The sequence below is a fragment of the Nanorana parkeri genome, unplaced genomic scaffold (genome assembly GCF_000935625.1).
Source record: "Nanorana parkeri isolate BGI_ZX_2015 unplaced genomic scaffold, ASM93562v1 scaffold18, whole genome shotgun sequence".
Classification (NCBI taxonomy): Eukaryota; Metazoa; Chordata; class Amphibia; order Anura; family Dicroglossidae; genus Nanorana; species Nanorana parkeri.
Genome location: NW_017306286.1, coordinates 2852403 through 2871981, shown reverse-complemented (window position 1 = coordinate 2871981; position 19579 = coordinate 2852403). Strand labels below are relative to the sequence as shown.

The window sequence follows — 19579 nt, the reverse complement described above, 5'->3', positions numbered from 1 at the left end:
GATTAAGAGGCATCATTCAAGGTATGTCCTTACACTAACATTGGTGGGGGTGGGGGTGGGGGGGGGGATAGCCTTTAATATCACTTTAAGAAAAAAGGAGAACAACAAGGCACCACTGTGGCTGTGCCAGAGTCATATATCCATCTTAAATGAGCCATATGCTATAGCACTGAATGACTTCACATTAGGGAAGTTTGTGTATGCATAAAACATGAACTTAGCCATCTAGTTAGCAACTGAGGTGAGTGAAAAGCACTCACCTCATAGTTCTCCTTTAAGCTCCAGTAGTAATGTTAGAACCTGTCTCATCAAATATGGCTGAATAATGATGTAAAATGTTGCTCCGCGTTCTACAAAAGCTGCACAGCTGGAAACCCAACAAACACTGAAAAAGGACAAGATTTAAAGTGTATGTTTAGGCAAAAATGTTTTTTTGTTTAAATCTGGATAGGGTGGGAAGGATTAAACCCTTTGTCAGATTTTTATTGCTGTGTCTCCACTGGGGAAATTGGTCCTCTCTATTTATAATGGTGACCATTGTCACAAAGAAAGAGTGGAAATCCAAAATTTTAGAGCCGTCCCCAGAACAAGTGGTGAAGGGAAATCTTGCAATGGGAACAACTGTTCTAAGGATAACCGTCTAAGAGAAGAATTCTCTTCACTTTGGGAGATTTCCACTAACTTCCTGTAGTGAGATGTGAAGTGAAGGGAAATGTTACACAGACAGCAAAAAAATAACTAAAACTAACACAAATGATGGATATACATACACTTTAATGTGTATGTAGATGCTAAATCTATTTGTTTGTTAAGTTTCTTGCCTGGAAATCATGCAAGTATAACATTTCCTGTTTCAGGGTAGCAGTGCTAAGTCATTGTTTGGCAGACAGTCTGCCACACGCACATCTCCATTTGACAGATGGGCTTCCTATAAGGTATGTGCAAGCCTCCTGCAGACCAAACAGGCAACTTGACAGGCAGCTAAACAGTCAACGGAATTACTTTGTCTCAGATTGTCTCTCAGAGCTGAGACCCCCTAATGTCCTGGTTGGTCAAATGTCTTACCACATACTGACAACCTATGCTACTCCCAGCTTCTGAATGTGCATAACAGTATGAAATACTATTAATTTTGGATCACTGTTAAGGTGCCCATACACCTTACAATTATCTGCAGATTTTCTGTGGTCAGATGGAAAAAGTGCAACGGATTGGCCCAGGTGGAGATTACCCCAGCCACACAGTTTAGCGTAGATGGAGGAATCTGTTGCACCTTTTCCATCTGACCACAGAAAATCTGCAGATAAATTGTAAGGTGTATGGCCAGCTTTATTCAATACTTTAATGCACACTCAAGAGCTTTAGGGCATTTATTAGGTAGAATTACAGCTGACAGTTAAAGGAGATAAGGAATGTGTCATACCATCATCTAGTATTACCAAGAGTGGAGCCAGCAGATCACACATCCCTTGCACATATCCAATCTCAATGTGCTGCCACACATAGCTAAGAAAAAAGGTACAAAAACAAGGATAATATCAGCAGGACAACTTTCAAACAGCAACAAGCACTTCCAACAAGGGACTAATTTGCTGAGTTGTTAACTCACCAGAACCATCTTTAGTAATTAAATTAACACAATCTACAGGTGAAACTCGAATAATTAGAATATCGTGCAAAGTTCATTTATTTCACTAATGCAACTTAAAAGGTGAAACTAATATATGAGATAGACTCATTACATGCAAAGCAAGATAGTTCAAGCCGTGATTTGTCATAATTGTGATGATTATGGCTTACAGCTCATGAAAACCCCAAGAACCCCAAATCCACAACCTCAAAAAAGTAGATTATTACATGCAATCAATAAAACAAGGATTGTACATAGAACAATATCGGACCTCTGAGAAGTACAAGCATGCATATGTACTCAGTACTTGGTTTGGGCCCCTTTTGCAGCAATTACTGCAATTACTTTTGCACGATATTCTAATTATTCGAGTTTCACCTGTAGTGTGAAAAACATTCCTTTCTTATATTAGCCCCTAAATGTACACAAACACATATTACACAATAATTTATATCAGCAAACTAGTTTTATGATCAGAAACCAGAAACTAAAGGTCACATTATGAAGCCTAATCTGAGATCTCTATGCCTGACTATTATGTTCTTACTATGATCTTGTTGCTCTCCCATTCATTAGTATTCAGAGTGGCAGCCCCCCTCCCCCCCAGACACTGTATTGTGTGCAAAGGCAGAGCTGCTGTTTACTGATCATGTTACAATGAATAACAGGGAGGGGGACAGATGTTTAAAGCCCAATTACCATCTGACCCTGGTGTCTGACTGATTTTCCTGTGGAGAAAATTTAGATTTTTTAGGTTTAGAGCCTAATAAAAGGTTAATTTAAAAAAAAACAGGAAAGCCTAAAATGTGAGTCATGAAAATGTGCATCACTGCACCTCTTTATTACCACAATAAATTCTAATCACTTACACAGGTGGAATTGGACTTTAAGGTCGGCCTCAATCCTCTGCTTACAAAAGAAAAGGGGGGGGGGCTCTATTCTATCTGCTAGCTAATGACGATAAGGGCCTGCAGGGCCAAGTATATTTACCAAATTATCACCCTTGGAATTCTTTTACTGACACGTTTTACATCTCCCCAACTAGGAGGGAACAGATGCAGAGCAGAATTTTAATAAACAGATTTTGGACAAATATTTTAGTTGACAGGGGGTGCAAGGGCCAATATCCATGTATATTATTAGTAGCTGCTCATACATATAGTTATGAGAAAATGTGGAACCCCAACTCTTTTGAGAAGGCCTTGGGTATTTACAGTATGAACACTTCAAAACTAAAAGATAATTTTTAGCATATGCTTTTCTTTTTTACAATACTTATTTACTTTGTGTTATTTGTGACATGATTTAAAGCATAACTTTGACAACAATTGTTTCCAATTGTTCCACAAACTAGCGTCCTCCCGTTACCCTAAGCTCAGTATACCTCGAGCTACAGCCCGCGGTATACTGAGACACGGCAGCCGGAGCGGATCCCGACGTAGATGACGGCCCAGCTGCGTGAGTGACAGCTGGCTCTGCCTATCTAGAGGCAGAGCCAGCTGTACCCGCCCCCTCCCCCGTCCGTTCTGCCAGTCAGTGCTGGAGGATCGGAGCGGGGAGAGGGGAATCCAGCCCTCCATCCAGCCGACCTGTGACAATGAGACTGTCACAGTTCGGCTAGAACTATGAGGTGAGTGGAAATCACTCATCTCATAGTTCTCCTTTAATGATTTTATTCTGCAGTCTTACCTATAAAATATTCCTATTTACCCTGATCTCGTCTGACTCTTGGAGCTATGAGTCAAAGTTGAGAGGATCCCTGAGACCCCATTCACACGAGGGTGACAGCGTTTCAGAGCTTTTTTCAAAGCACGTTTAAGCGCATTTTTATGCGTGTTTACAGGTGTTTTCTATTCATATGCAAGAGCATTTTAAGTCTCGTTTTCAGCTAGTTTTCAGTTGTCCAATGAAAAGCAATATCAACTGCAAAAACGCATTGATCAGCACATTTCCACTGAAGTCTATGAAGCAAAATGAGCTGATAAGCGCCACAAAAGAAGCTCAAGGACTATTTTAAACAACAGGCTTATTTTTATGCGTGATGCAGCGCGTTTGAGTGAACGGCCGCCATAGTAATACATGGGATTTCAATTTGCATGTGTCTCAGCGTGAAAAAATTTTTTGCAACAAAACGCCCTGGTGTGAATGGGGCCTAAGGTCTGACAGTTGCTGCCTTGATGCTTGAACTTATGTTGATAACACATCCTGTATTCTAGATCCTAAGCAACTACAAAAGTATTAAAGTGATACCAAAGTCAAAAGGCTTTTTAAGCTTTTTCAAATTCTAATTAAATCACTTACAATGGATGCTGCTCCTTGATGTTTACAAGTTTTAGTTTCCTTCAGAATCAGCTGGTTCCCTGAGCACCGGCCCTGATATCCTGTTTTAGGGTGTCTTCTTTCTCTTGCAGAGCCCTATGTAGCCACCCCGGTGTGAGCTAGTAAGCTGTGTGTGTCTCCACAAACACACAGACACAGCAAGGTGAGACATTCCCCTGCTCTCTGCTCCTCCTGCTAGCAGATAGGCAACTACTGTAGACTGCTCTGTCCCTTGTGATCCTGTATTAGACAGGAAGATCAGGGAAGCGGAACAAAGAGTGTTGTAGCCAGCTGCTTTGAAACATGATGACTGTAAGTGCTTGGGCAAAAATGCAAAAAAATACTTTGCTGGGCAATTTATATTTGTTTGATCTGGATTCATTATTGAATCAAATTTGAAAGTTTAACCCCTTCATGACTGAGGCCTTTTTTTTTCATTTTTTGCACCCATGTTATATTCCACATTTTAGGCCTGAAAATGACTTAAAACCCCCAAACATTATATATTTTCTGAATGCCAAGACCCTATAGAATAAAATGGTGGTAGTTGAAAATGTTTATGTTGCGCAATATTAGCGCAACTCCTTATTAAACCCCAACATTTAGTGAAAAATGTAATTAAATGCCCCAAAACACAACAAAATACCAATTTTTTTAATGAAATATAAAAGATGAGGTTACAACGAGTAAAACGATACCCAACATGCCCAGTTTACAAATTGCGTGTGTCCGTGAAACGGCGAAAAAACGGCAGTACCCCAAAAAGTATGCTGGGGGTTCAAAAGACCCCCCAGTGTCACCTTTACACTGGAAATAAGCTATTGAAGTGATATAGCTTATAGCTGGGCTGCAGGAGTCCAGAACTGACAGCCCAGGGACCGGACGTGATGCAATCTGCATCGCTCCCGATCCCATAGAACGGGGAGGGGATCGAAGAACGGAAGTTCGTCGACCTCCTCCCCAGCTCCCCGCGGACACCAAGGAAGGCCCGTAGGAGGGGCAACGGAGCCTGGGAAGCACGGCGGTGGTGTCCGGCGGGGGGCGGCACCTTCTACGGGACACAGAAGCGATATGGCAACAGGTAAGTCGCCAGAATCGCTTCTGTTGTAAAGCCGACAGTCGGCTTTACAAGTTTAAACAGAGTCCCGGCGGGACTCTGTTTAAACAGCCCGATGCTGGCGACGTAGTCACGAAGGGGTTAATGCTACTTTAAGAGTGCCTTTAACCACTTCCGGACCGCAATACGTATACATACGGCGGCCTGCAGAAGTGGTTAACACAAGAACACAGCTGCTGCAGCAGCCGTGTTCTTGGTGTAATTTTTAACAGCCAGCGATGGCTGTTAATGTACAAGCGATCCGGCATCTATACAGCCGCCGGATTGTTGTACTGTGCAACGCTTTCCCCTCACCCCGCCCGCCGGCTTCTGTGGGCTCTGCTATCCCCGTGCAGCGCCCGGGACTAGCTCGGCGGGTCTCCCCGCAATGATCAGGGAGAGGTTCAGCGGCTTCCAGCCGCTGATCTCTCCTCTGGTCACTAGACCCGGAAGTTATGTATATTACATCACTTCCGGTGTCACTGTACACAGTCTCTGGCTCTTAGAGCCAGGAGGAGAAGCTGGGAAGCAGATTTCTGCTTCCTCAGCTTCTTTGGGGTCCCTAGGTGAAATTAGTGGTCTGAAAAAAGCATCTGTCACACCCTATCTGCTATGTAAGCCCCCCCAGCTTGTATGCCCCTTATGTGATAGCAAAAAGTGTTCAAAAAATGAAAGTAACATATAAGAAAAAATAAAAAATGCAAAAAGGCCCCCCACGTGCACGCACATACACACCCAAACATGCGTCGGTGCACCTACGTGCGAAAACGACAATTGTGCGACATAAAAAAATTGCTACTAGCATTTTTTTATTCTACGGGGGCCTCTGCTTTCAGAAAATATATAATTGTTTGGGGGTTTAAAGCTGTTTTCTAGCCAAAAATGTATATTTTATCATGTGTGTGCAAATAGTAAGAAAATGCTCCGGACAGCAGGTGGTTAACTTGTTTACATTTGTCTTGCCGACAAGGCTCTGTTATGTGATTTTGATTTACATACTCAGAATGTTGGCAGAATAGGAACTGCCAGACTTCAAGTGACCTCTCACTTCTAACCCCCTGGGCCTAGAGCCACCCTTAGCTGAAGTAAGTTAACTTAAATAATGACATTCAGAATCTTTCATATGCTCCACTGTGACTGGTCTCTCTCAAACACTACCTTTACAAAACACCCTGTCTAAGGACATGCCTTTACTGGCTTTTGTTCACTTCAAACTGGTTTTGTCTTCACAAACAAGTCTATGGGGATGCAAAAACTGTCAAATGCAGGTCAGAAGGAGGTCAACTGCAGGTCAAATGCACCTGTCAATGAATTTTAAATGATCTCAGAAGCATCTTAAACTGATGCCATTAATACATGCCCAAAGTCCATTGACACCTTAATTCTCCTTTTAAAAGATTGCCTAACTTCCCAACCTGACAACTTATTGTTAGCATATTGTATTTTGAGCATTATATGTGCTTTTTAATGTGATTTTAAAGACTCACAGTCAAACATTTAGCAACGTCTCTAAAAAAAAACCAAAACAGTCTTTTTTTTTTGTATCAGTTTAGTTCCCACATTTAAAATCTAGAATGACACAGTGTGTGTGGATAATAGTTACCTGCACATAACATTTCGAAGCTTCTCTAGGTTGGTGGGAGTGAAATACCAATAGTTACGATCACACCTCTGGACATCTTTCTCTATACGGTGCAAGTTAATTGTGTACAGGTCCAGCACTTCTTGCTAAATCAAATTGTTAGACAAAAAGAAAGACAAATTAGTAAAAAGAGTTTCTGGAAAATGTTGCAGAATATAAATATTGTGAAGATAATTTCAGATAAGGTTAAAGGCTCATGCAGATGGATGCTTAATTAAAAGTTATGGGGACGTTATCACATGTTTATTTACTGCTTCAAGTCCTCTTTTGAGTGTTTCCTTGTCAGGTTTCTGTGGAACACTATACGCACACCACTCTCATTTCCCAGCTCTGCTACTATGGGGGTTATTCATGTAGGAGCCGAAGGATCCAGCCGTAGCTTAGGCTGATCCTTCGGCTCTCTTCGGCTGCCGGAGCCCTTTGGTTCAGTCGAAACAAAGGGCTGCTGTACAGGCTATTCGCTATAGCGCGTACAGCAGCCGAAGGTGCCTGAGCGGCTCAGCCGAGCCGAAGGGATATGCTTCGTCTCCACTGAGCTGAAGTTACAGCCAAAGCGGGGCCCATGGCCTGCCGAAGGCTAGCCTTTCACCCCGCAAATGACAGCTGGGCAGAGCCAGCTGTGATCTCACGGCTGGCTCCGTCCAGTTGTAATCACAGATCAGATCAGGTAATTACCTGGGACTCTGATCTGTCATCAAACAATAACAACTGGGCGGAGCTGGCCGTGATGTCACATGCTCAGTTGTTATTCATTGGCCAGGACCTACTAGAAGACTCTGACAGGTGACGGCCAATAGGAAACAGCTGGGCAGAGCTAGCTTTCACTGCTAGATCCGCCCAATTGTTTTTTTTTTTTTTAATCTTTCTTTTTTAAAAACTCTTTTCATTGATTTACTATTCTGCTCAGTACCATGGAGGTACCAAGCAGAATAGCTGAGCTGAATGCCGCTCGGCTATTCACTCAGTGGCGTTTAGCCCCTATGTGAATAGGGGCGAACGGCAGGTGAGCTGCGGAAGCTTCGGCTCAGCCAATCCAGTCCTTCTACACTTCAGCTCAGCCAAACATGCAGAGCATGTTCGGCTGACCGAAGTACAGCTGATTTCAGTAGATGTATGGCTGAAATCAGCCGTACAAGCCAGAAGTGAATAGCCGAACAGCGTTCAGCTCACTTCATTTCGCCTGGGTTATTCACTCGGCTGCCTTCGGCAGCTTTGTGAATAACCCCCTATATAAGTTAAGGGGGGGTCAGTACTGATATGACAGATGTATATGGATACTGTCCATGATGGATGATGGATGGAGCTCACACTGCAAGCTGACAACTCTACTGCTAATTGTGAGGCAATGGTTTAGCGGTGTCAGCTTGCAACAGTAAGTGCTGATACTGGCACAATCTCAGATAATAAACTTTGCAACGGATTCATAAGAAACAAATGACTTGAGATAACTATATACAGCAAGGCATGATGTCAAACATACTAAAAATATATTTAGGGTTTACATACGCAGTTTGTGATTTAGTTGCACTCTAAATAAACAATTCTAAATAATGGCATAGTATACAGAGTTTCCATCTCTATAAAAATCTGTTCCTATGCATGTTGCGTGCACAGGAAAGTATAAAAAACAGATAGTGGGGTTTTCTCAATTTTGACTGCAAAAGTGGAAATACACTTTACGTATACAAGCTCACTTGGAATCAGACATTGTCATTGAGAAAAATAATATGGGGATAGATTGTGTTGAATCAGAACAAAGATTATACTTTTTATCTTTCAACTCCTAATGCTGTTCTCTGCATGAATACTTATCTACAATATATCACAAGACATGAGGGAGCAGAGATGTTAATGGATGATACGTACAGAATATGTCACTCCAGTAGAAGAGACTGGGGACACTTCAGACACTGTCTTGTCAATGACAACCAATGAATCATGTTGTGGATAGAGACTTTCCATCTCTGGCTCCTCTGATAAATTATCCTCACTGCCCACTAAACTTTCTTTCTCAGCTTCACTGTCTGGCCAAGATTCCACAACAGAAAGCATTGCAGTATCCTTATCAGGCAAAATGTCCTCTGTACTTTCAGCAATTGATAAAAAGTCGTCCAAGCTTTCATTGGCTGTAGTTTCTGTGTCCAAACTGTCCTGAACAGCAAGTTCCTCTTCGACTCTTTTGCCATCGAGCATACTGTCTGAGCTTGACTGTTTCTTTCCACCAGTTCCTCCAGGTTTCATGGGCAGGTGAAGTGCATTTTTGCTGGTATCCGTTGACACATTTTCATCTGTACTGAAACTATGCTCTGAATAACCAGAAGTGATTGAGAAGTTTCTGGAGGATGGGTGACCTGAATCTGGAGAGCATGTCCCATTAGGTACTGTTCCATTAGGTATTTTTGAGGGTTTGCTCTCCTCGCTTCTAGTGTCTAATTGATCGGCCTCTTCCACGGATTCAAAAACCTGTGCAGTGAAATTGTCTTGTTTAGATTAAAAAATTGTTAAGTGGCAGAGAATTTAAAACAAGAGCAAAACTCCCTATTAAACAGAACGTCAGCAGTTATTATATGATATAATATGACAAAATTGGTTATGGCAAAATATATAGGTAAACTAGTTTTACACTGCATGTACCGGTAAGTCAAAATATTTTAGCATTTTGATTGAGTAGAAAAAGGTTAGAACCGCTGTAAGGTTTTTATTGCTGTCTTCATCATCACTGGTGAGATTCAACCTATCTATTTGTTCTGGTGACCATTGCCATAAAGACAAAAAGTGACAGGTAATCAAAAAAGAGTTGACACCAGAACAAGAGGGAGATTCCCCTCACCATCTGTTGTGCCTTCAGGACAGAAAGTGAAATCTTTCTAAAGCTGCCCATACACCTTACAACCATAGCAAGACTTTTGTCTTGCGATGGTCGTAAGCTTATTAAAAGCTCGTACGATCTGCCCATCTTGGACAGGCAGATCGTACTTGCGATCATCGAAAGCCCTCCCCGTTGAGGGGCGGGCTTCCGATGACCGCAGTGAGGGTCGGGCTTCCGATCACTGCAAACGGGCAGTGTGCGCGTGCTCACACCGGCCCATTCGGCAGTTGTCGAACAAGCAGGCCACTAACCCGCGGGGAATCGTACGATTCTCAGCGGGTTTTCAAGTCTGCTTGTTCGACGGAAGACGTGCGACCGCACAGTAGAAACGGTCGCACGCCTTCCATACACTGTACGATTATCGTACGATCACGGGATTTCCCCTAATTCTCTTACGATAATCGTACAGTGTATGGGCACCTTAACAGAGACAGCAAAAAATAAGCTGCCAGGGGACTTAAACCTCCACTACTCAATCAGAAAGGTAAAAAGAAAAAGGTTTTAGCCCTGCATTCACTTTATTATTATTATACAGGATTTATATAGCGCCAACAGTTTGCGCAGCGCTTTACAATATAAGGAAGACATTACAATCATTACACTTTAACTTATTCAGATCTGTATGCAAGTGTGGTTGGCCAAAAGTCACTTAAATACAAATCCAATTAAAATGCTATATACGTTCTTGGAATGAACTGGAAATCAAACTACATAAAAGCTCATTACCAGCAGCATCATGAATATTTTTTAAAGACTGGATGGGAAGAAATAAACTCCACAGAAAATGGCTACTTAACCCTATGATTTATTTTAGTTACATTTACTTTGCACAGACTGGGTGCAATAATATGTAATACTACATGAATTAATAAATGGTAGATATTTAACAGGGAATCCTATAAGCTTCCCAGCAGTATAAATTACATTACTGTAAAACTAGGTCAGAAATGCTTTGTGAAATAAAGCCATTTACACTTTTAGTGAGGTATTCAAAAACTCGTCCACCTGTGGACTGATGGAAAATGGGTATTGTCATCCCAGCTGAACTCTATATATGTCCATTTGCTGTGAAATATGGCTTTAAAGCTTTAAAGCTGTCTACTTCCTTTGGCATCAACCCTCCATGGAGACAATTTTCCTCTTTCTTGCTGAAGCCATCAAACAATTAATTTAAAGTCTGCGAAGGTTCTCATTCATCCGGGTCATGGTATATTCGTGAAGAATAAATCAAGGCAACTGGACTTGCTGTAATTTTTTTTGAAGACAGTTCGCTGGTCATCCGACCAGCTTTCTCAATTCAGAATGACTTGTACAATTTGCATAATTTGAGCTAGCAGGTTTTATTATGATGCTGATTTAACCCCCTTTTCTGGGTGGGTTAATAACACCTGCTAGCTCCAATTATGCAAATACAATCAACACTTTACTTCCATGATGTCTCTGACCCCATGCTGGTTATGTTTAATAGATTATAGTGATTGGAGCAACATTCACCATATTTATTCCCAGATAATTTCTGTCCAGTTGCCTTGATTTATTTTTTACAGATAATTAATTTAAAGGAACCCGGGGGTAACTTGAAAAATGCTAAATAGGCAGCAGTAATGGAAAGCTCGTATATTGTAGACTTAGGTAAGCCTAATCAACAATGTGATACTGCACTAGACATTGTCAAAAGAACTAGTATGTGCTGTTGTTCTTTAGTACAGTGCATGTTTAAGTCCATTAAGCACAGCCGCACAACTCTGGTCCTCAAAGGCTGTAACGATGACAGGTTTTGAAAGATCGCCTTTACAGTTTTTGGATTTAACCATTTAAAGAACAATAATAGAAATATTTCAGGTTTAAATACAAAATATACAACTGCTTCTGACACCTATTTCCACAAACCTCTTGTAAAGAATATAGGAACATTTGTCCTATTGCCTTTTAACTTGCATTAAGGACTATTGTTTGTCCTGATTCAATGTAATATGTTCATAAAATGGTATAATGACAACAATGACTTTGTCACATTACTAAAAGCGGGTGTTGGTTTTATAGAAATTGCAGCCTTCAATGAACTTACAAGCTAAGGTCATTTTAACGAAATAGTACTTTTAAGTAAGTTGTAGTTTATTAAGCAGATCACAGGGACTGACGTTGTACTTTGTAAACTAGTGAATAGGTTTAAAGGCTCTTTAAAGGTATGATTCAGGAGTCAAACATTTGTCCATTGCATGTATTTTTACCTGTGTACTTGCACTGGAGTCACTTTGTAGGCGTGCATGGTTTTGCCTGCCTGAACTGCAACTTTGGGAAGACTGCAAAACAAGTCAAACAACATTTCAGCTTAAATGAAAGGAAAAATACTAGCTAACAGTATAGCTGTGAAAAACCCCATGAACGAAACCAACTGAAAATAAATAAAACTTAAAACAACAAACATATATTTATGAACTGATTATTGTCAATGCATCATCAGCATGCCAACATGAAAAAAAACCACATGTGATTTCTACTTTCATTTATTAAACCAGCACGAACCACTCATGCCTTTCCAGCTGACCTCATTGCTCACTGTGGAGTCTCTGTGCATCATCCTCTGAATCTGGATATCTAGACTGGCTCCAGAAGAACACTTCAACAAAGCAGCTGCATGGGACTCCTTCTCCCTCTGCCGCACAATAGCCTCACAGCCCAGCCACTCTGCCATGGTTTGTTCATAGCAAGTGCGGATTTGCTCATCTACCTATGTGAAAAAATAACAAATGCAAAACTCGAATCAGTTCATAATTGAAAAGTTCCAAAAGTAATCTGAAACCTAATACCCCCTGACATGTCAAAGGGAAGCCCATGTGCGGTACCACAATTTCTAGTGGAAAACAATTCAACTGCAAGTAAACTATTTCATTAAGAGCTATTTGACATAACGTACACATGTCACCTGGGAAATATGGTGGCTGCCATTGCTTGCCTCCCTGTGAAAATGCTTGTTGCTTGACTAGTTTCTAAACACCTGAGTCGTCCTACATAGTACATATATATAGCAGGGTAAATCCAGGAAGACAGATTTTCTGCAGTACAGTTCTGGTGGAACTGTGTCAGTGTCACCAGATTTCAACAAATTTACAGAGTTCATGCTGTATATGTCAGTGTAAATTCTTTAAAGTGAGATGACAGATATAGTACTGGATGCCTCATGATGTTTGCCTCTTCTTCTTCCACGACTATTGAATACCATTTACTGTATGCGCTTCCCAAAAGAGTATGCACTGTACGTAGGAAATTATACAAAATAGGGTTAAAGGGATAGGCCAGAAAGTTGCAAGCATCTAACTGAGGTAGCCACCAGACTGATATCCTGCCTCACTCCTCATGAGGCCAATATCTTATCCCAACAGTTGACTGCAGTTGGCTAATCTTTTAAACCTCTAGTGGCTAATGTACAAATCTATATGCTGCATACAATAACAATATATTAAAGAGCAGACATATCAAATGTAAAAGTCACATAAGAAAACAACTTTAAAGTGACCCTGTTGCAAAAATTAAACTGCTTAGAATGATTTACCTGCAAAAGAAAAGTTTAAATCCTTACCTCTCATGCTGCTTGAGCTGCCGAATGTGGATTTGTTGATCATGTTGCTCATTGATTTCTCTTGCCAACCTCCGTGTCACTACAGGACAGAGTAGTGGAAGTTGGCCGGAGGAAAAACTGAGTGCAGTGGAGGGACACAGGAGACTGACACTCCTGGAAGACTTTAGGGAACAATTCCTGATCCAACAAGTGGCAGCTCAGACAGCCTGTGGCTTTAAGATTAACATTTTAATAATACTTAAAAATATGTGCTCACAGACCATTCATGATACTTTCCCTTTAAACACTGGTGAATGTAAGCACTTTATTGTATTTGAAAGATTTCTGTAATATTATGTACTTGCATATATTCAACAAGACTTTTAACAATATGCACGATATTCTCCATAATATTGAAGTGAATGATTTATAGCTGTTAAAATGTTACCTCATCAAGTAGTGTCAGGTGTACACAGGTATAAAGAGAAGCTGGACTCTTCTGCCACCTTTGCCACTTTGCAACAATGGCTTAGTTTCTGCTTTGATCAGCATTCTCCTCTTAATGATGTCAGGCAATTATTTTCTTAGGCCTGGTTCACACCTAGGTGTTTTTGAGTAGTTGGAAAAGCGCTTTCAAATGCCCAACACAAGAAATCCTGTGATTTTCAATGGCCCTTGTTCAAACCTGAGCAGAAAAACACCAGCAGGAAAATGCCAGATGCCCGAAAAGGTACATGAGCTTCTTTGGGCAGGTAAAAGAGTGTTTTTACCCCATAGACTTTAATGGAAACGCCCAAAAATGCACGGCAGAAGCATGTTTGTCTATTGCCCGCAATGTTTCATAAGCTGCCAGTCAAAATGCGCCTCTTCATGTACACGCGTATAAACGCGCATCAAAATGGGCGCATCGCTCAAATAACCGCACACTGTACATACGTGCAAAAACAGTACTTAGTGTCCTTATGGCTACTGAAGGGAGTAATTGTGTTCAAGCATACCTGGATATCTTTTAGTTTTATTTTTATTTTCTATAGCATATGCCATACAACTCCTTCTTAACTGCCTGTTTATTTGGCAGAATATGTATACTATTTTTTATGGCAGACACATTCCCAGCCCTTTATAAAGTAAAAAGCTAATGCTTAGCAATGCATGTAGAGGAACTGTATGGTCACGAATGAATGAATGTCATTTATTTTTTTCTGGTATGAACTATTCATTTCCAGTAAAGTCCTATAACACAAACCTCTTTTCTCTCTGCTTCTGTCATACCAAACCGATAGTGTCCAAGAAGAAAAGGCCAGACTTCCTTTCTGATCTCATGCTTGATTCCTCCATAGTATATGAGTCGTAATAATTCTTGTTCTTCGTAATTCTGATTGACCAGAAAGAAACATTAGTAAAAGAGTTTAGAATGTGTATCACCATTGGTATATACATTTAATTCCTAACATGTATTAATGACGTTTTTATCTGATGTCTATAAGTATATTAAAAGGAAACTGTCTCAACTGAACTTTTCCAAAAGTTGCCTGGCTTCCATGCTGGTCCTCTGGCTTCTATACTTTGAGTCACACTCCAAGAATAAGTCAGTCCGACTTTCCATTGACTTTCCTGATCAGTAACTTCTTTTCTGGGTTAGTGACTCAGAAAGTATAGAAGCCAGAAGGCCATTATAACAGCCGGGCAAGTAGCATTTTAAGCTTAATGTCAGCAATGGCAGCCTATATTTCTCTTACAATAGGTTTACTTTAAAGTAGGGATGCACAGATACTGTTTTTTTTGGTATGTAGTACAAGTACCGATATTTATCTTTTGTTACTTGCTAAAACCGAGTACCGACACCAGTACTTTCGCTAGCACGGAGCGGTCTTCCCACCCAAACAGGAAGCCGGGCGGCATGTCATTAACTTGTGTCATTACCTGTTTGGCCGGCTCAACGCTGATGCCGTTTGGCTGGCTCCATGCTGATCGGCTGGGAAGCTGGCTTCCCAGCCAATCAGCATGGAGCTGGCCAAACAGTGTGGAGCCGACTTCCCGGCCAATCAGGAAGCCAGGTGGAGAGTAATTTTCCCGCCGCCTAGCTTTCTGACTGTTCCCTCGCAGCACTGCCGGTCAGAGGAAATCTCTCTCTGACCGGAAGTTCCGGTATGGGGGGTAAGTGTCAGAGCATTTGGGCAAGGACAAGTACTCGCCCAAACACTCGGTATTGGCACCAATTCTAGTATCGGTATCAGTGTATCGCTACTTTAAAGTGTTGATGAGGGGTGTGGGTGGGGTGTTTTGAGACCTTTATATTAGAGGTACACCTATCTTTTGGACATCCATGATACTTACTGTGCTGTCTTCTAAATACTTTTGCCAAAACTCCACAGTTAGACCTCCACTTGCATCCACTATCACATCAGGATACACAATTTTATGATTTACCAGAGCTGATAAGTGTGTTCTCACAGTAGACAGATGTCTGCAGTAGGCCAGCCCTATATTAACAATAAAAATGGTAGTCAGTTAATAGTAAAATGTTTACAGGGACTGACTTATCAAAAAAAAAACTGCAGGTATAAAGTGCTTGCACTTCCAGTTACTGTCAGAGCTTCCTGCTACCTTTCATCCCCCCACATTTCTCTTGGTCAGACACTAAAATGGTCTACCTCACTGACCAATAGGAATGTATAGAATGTAAGAAGTGGCGGGCAAGCACCAGCCTTACCTGTCAGGACACCTGGAATTTATCAGTAAAAGCACGATATTAGAGCAGTAGAGGGGACTTTTGAACTGTGAGGCACCCACTGCTCATTCCATTTACGGACAGCTTCCTGTTGCCTAAAGAAAAAGCACCACACAAAGTGTGCTGTGATGATGCAGTCCTTGGTGGTTACAGACAGTATAGTTGGATTTAATGGTTTATTGTAACCCACAATTCCACATATAAATGCTAAAAAAGGAAGAACTATAAGAGATGACTTGTAAACAAGGAAGCACTTTAGGAGCTGAATAAGATGAATGCTGTTCTGTGAAGATAATATAGATTTTCTTCAGTGAAATACTAAAAAATACCATGCCACCATCACAAATTAGCACAATACATCCAACTTCTCTTGGGTCATTAGACAAATTTAGGGCTACGATTTCTATGGCATTGCTACAGGTCTCACAAAGAAAAAAACATTAAAACCGGAGAAATGTACATGAAAACAAGAGTAAATATGCTGTAAATAGCAAACAATCAGTTTACCTTCCATTTTATGGAAAACTGAACAAGAATTCTGATTGGTCACTAAGAGCAGAAATAGCTCTTCTCTTCATCTCCAGTTTTAATGAACCAGTCGACTTAATTTTCCTGATATATTCGTTCCTGATAATGTATGTAAATATGCAGACATACATGTATTTTATACTGCTGCTTTCAAATATGACAACGGGGTGGTCTTACTGCAAAAACATTTACAGTGGATTACAGAAAGCTATGCGGATTATACTTACACCCATAGAAGGCTCTGGAGACAATCTGATACTTCATGTTGTCACATAACATTTTGAGAGGAGCTCTAGAAAGAGAAATTAACTTAAATACTTTTTCCTTAAAAAAATATTATCTCTATTTTGTTTAATGTATATATTTACTTTCAGCATTTAAATGAATTATCATGCCTAAAAATATTAAGATCAGTTGGAAGATTCCCAGTAGTTTCTTGTTTAAACCCCAGCCACAATAACCATTTTCAAACTTTATAGCCTACAATGGATGCTAGCTCTCTCTAGGGTGGAGAAGGACCATTAAACACAAGAGGATGTGTCTTAGTCCCCATTCACACCTTCTTGTTTTATAAAGGCAAGGCCAATACGCACAACAATGCTCTTTGTGAAAAGCTCTTGCTGTGCCATTAGCAGGTAATGGCACCCCAAATGCAACGAGGCAAACATGCATTTTTCCCCTGCATTTGCGCATTTTAAAAATGTGCAGAAACATGGAGAAAAAAACCGCAGAACGCCTGTCCCAAATTTTGCTACATTCGCTGCTGTTCTGCATTGGTCACGTGCAGGCACCCACTGAAACCAATAGGGACATGCGTGAACCAAACGCACACAAATGCGAAGTGAGGATATCACAACTCCAATTCCCACACCTGTTCCCCTCTGTGGTGGCATCAAGGGTACAGGTACTGAGCTAGTCTGTGCTCTAGCCTTGCTTGAAACAAAAAGGAAAAACTGAACTCCATAGATCCAGCGAACATTACATTTATTAGTGTCCTTGCATCTCAGTCCTTTAACCTCCGACTTAAAGGACGGGGATGATTAGTGTGACCAGGATGCAAGGACAGTAATAAATGTGATGATCTATGGAGTGCAGTTTTCCCTTTTTGTTCCAATCCACAACATGATATCAAGGAAATCAACCTAGATATGGCACATTAGGCACATGTATATATTCCTGCATCCTGTTCTGTTATATGTGTTGCAGCTGTACTGCATCTAACGTTACCTCATCCTAGACTTTCACTGAGGGGCGCTGTAAAGCTTTCTCGCACAGGGCGCCTAAAGGCCTAAGGCCGGCCCTGCTTGTAGCTACCCTGTGCCCATCTGCCTCTGCTTACAATATTGCTAATCTAAGTTTGACCTCTATATCGTGTATGTTTTACAGCTAGTAGACACTACATCCTATATATACAGTAAACTCCACATTATTCAGCATTCAAGCAACCAGCACTGTAGAGCAACCGGCCAAAACAAATAAAAAATCGAGGACATAATAGGTCCTCAATTGTTTTTTGCCGGTTGCTTGATAGACATGTGCACACTAGAAAATGTCATAGGCAACTAATTTTAGTTAATAGTAACTCTCAAGAAACCAGAAACTACAGTTGTCAGGTATCTACCGATCCCCATGGGTGCCAGATAACTGGGAGTTTACTGTATACACATATATATATATATATATATATATACATACAGTATATAGGTGAAACTGCTAGGTTCCAGCACAGCATACCTTTCATGATTGCAGCCATTGGCTGGACCTCCATCTGAAGAACCACTCTGTGAGCATGATGAACAGGAGGACTTGCGTGTACTGGGCTGCCACATAGAAGGTAACCCAACGCCCTGAGGATCTATAAAATCCTGAGGCACTGTAGAAGTGAAAGAATGGAAAAAACAAGATAAGTTTAATTCCTCTTCTGCAGGTAAACACACTAAAGTTATTCTTACCACTGGAGCAAAACTACTGATTGTAAGTAAACTTTGATATTGTCTGTACATAACTAAATATCTGAGTAATTACATACATACTAGAACAACACTTTTCATCCTGTAGAAATCTGAATCCACTGAATGTCTAGAAGTGGCAACTATTACAGAAAAGACAATGATCATTTATAAATGAAGAATGAACAGATAGAAAGCAGTATGATAAATAATTACAATAAAATCTTCTCTTGTGACCTTACTCCTGCTCACATCTATAACTAGACTATTTGTAGCTTCTAAACCATTCATCCCCAGTGGCACTGTGTCTTGCTGATACTGTGACACCTCATCTTTCTGCTGATTTGTCTCTACCCTTTGATTACATTCTTCTGTCTTCTGTTCCATTATTCCTGTCTCCTTGCTTACTGGTTTAGCTCTGCAGGTCTAGCTGTCAAGCTCCTAGTGCCCAGCTTTGTTTACACCAGCCATTCTCAACCATGGCTTTGTGGAACTGTGGGAATCTTCTAAAGGTTGCTTGTGGTTCCTTGTGCAGTGGCAGACTGACTTCCCATCATATAGTGCCCACATAGATCTAGGCCAACATCACTTGGCAGAGTCAGTGGTATGCCTCAAATTACCTTTCTAGCTGTCTTTAAAGTTGACATTATTTTTATTGGCCACCAATGTAAGGAGGCAGTTCTTCATTGACCACTGGTTTTAGAGAATCTGTCTGTGTTTCTTTTATGACCAATATTATTACTTATCAATTTATTTTGTGATTTACTGTTATTCCTGATAAATATTGTGTGATTATAACTGAAAATTATTTTAATTTAGGGCATTTTGGTGTTAAAGGATCCAACATGAGTGTGAAATATTGTGGGTATACCATATTCTTTAAGCCTCATTCATACGTCCATGCAGAAACCTGTGTCCTGAAGGAACAGCTGAACCTGACCAACTCACTAACCGGATGCAATTGCATACTCCAAACTTGTACTTCTGTACAGGTGTGGATGAACTGATGCATACATGCATCTGTACGAATATAGTTTTGCAATATGTAGCTGAATCCTGTCAATTAGTTTTATAGGCACACCGTCCAGGACACAGGTTTCTGCATGGAAGTGAATGCTCTACAGCGGTGCACATCTGTGTGAATGAGGCCTCATGCTTTTATCTGTTATTTTTTACCTCACTTTATATTAATAATAGAAAATTAACTGTAGGTATAATTTGTAGTAGGGGTTCCCTGATTCCTGTACATTATTCCA

At 40.8% G+C, this 19579-nt stretch overlaps 1 protein-coding gene across 1 annotated transcript in view; it reads right to left on the bottom strand.

The window, feature by feature from the left end:
• Positions 1–19579, bottom strand: part of SGSM1 (small G protein signaling modulator 1) — a 136814-nt gene that overhangs the window by 11826 nt on the left and 105409 nt on the right. Inside the window, exons 13-21 of the mRNA XM_018560993.1 lie at positions 18109–18247; positions 16602–16666; positions 15453–15598; positions 14362–14490; positions 12105–12287; positions 11788–11859; positions 8554–9150; positions 6649–6773; positions 1424–1506 (exon numbers count right to left, since the gene is read on the bottom strand). Of these exons, the coding sequence (XP_018416495.1) occupies positions 1424–1506; positions 6649–6773; positions 8554–9150; positions 11788–11859; positions 12105–12287; positions 14362–14490; positions 15453–15598; positions 16602–16666; positions 18109–18247 (1539 nt within the window). The remainder of the gene's footprint in view (positions 1–1423; positions 1507–6648; positions 6774–8553; positions 9151–11787; positions 11860–12104; positions 12288–14361; positions 14491–15452; positions 15599–16601; positions 16667–18108; positions 18248–19579) is intronic.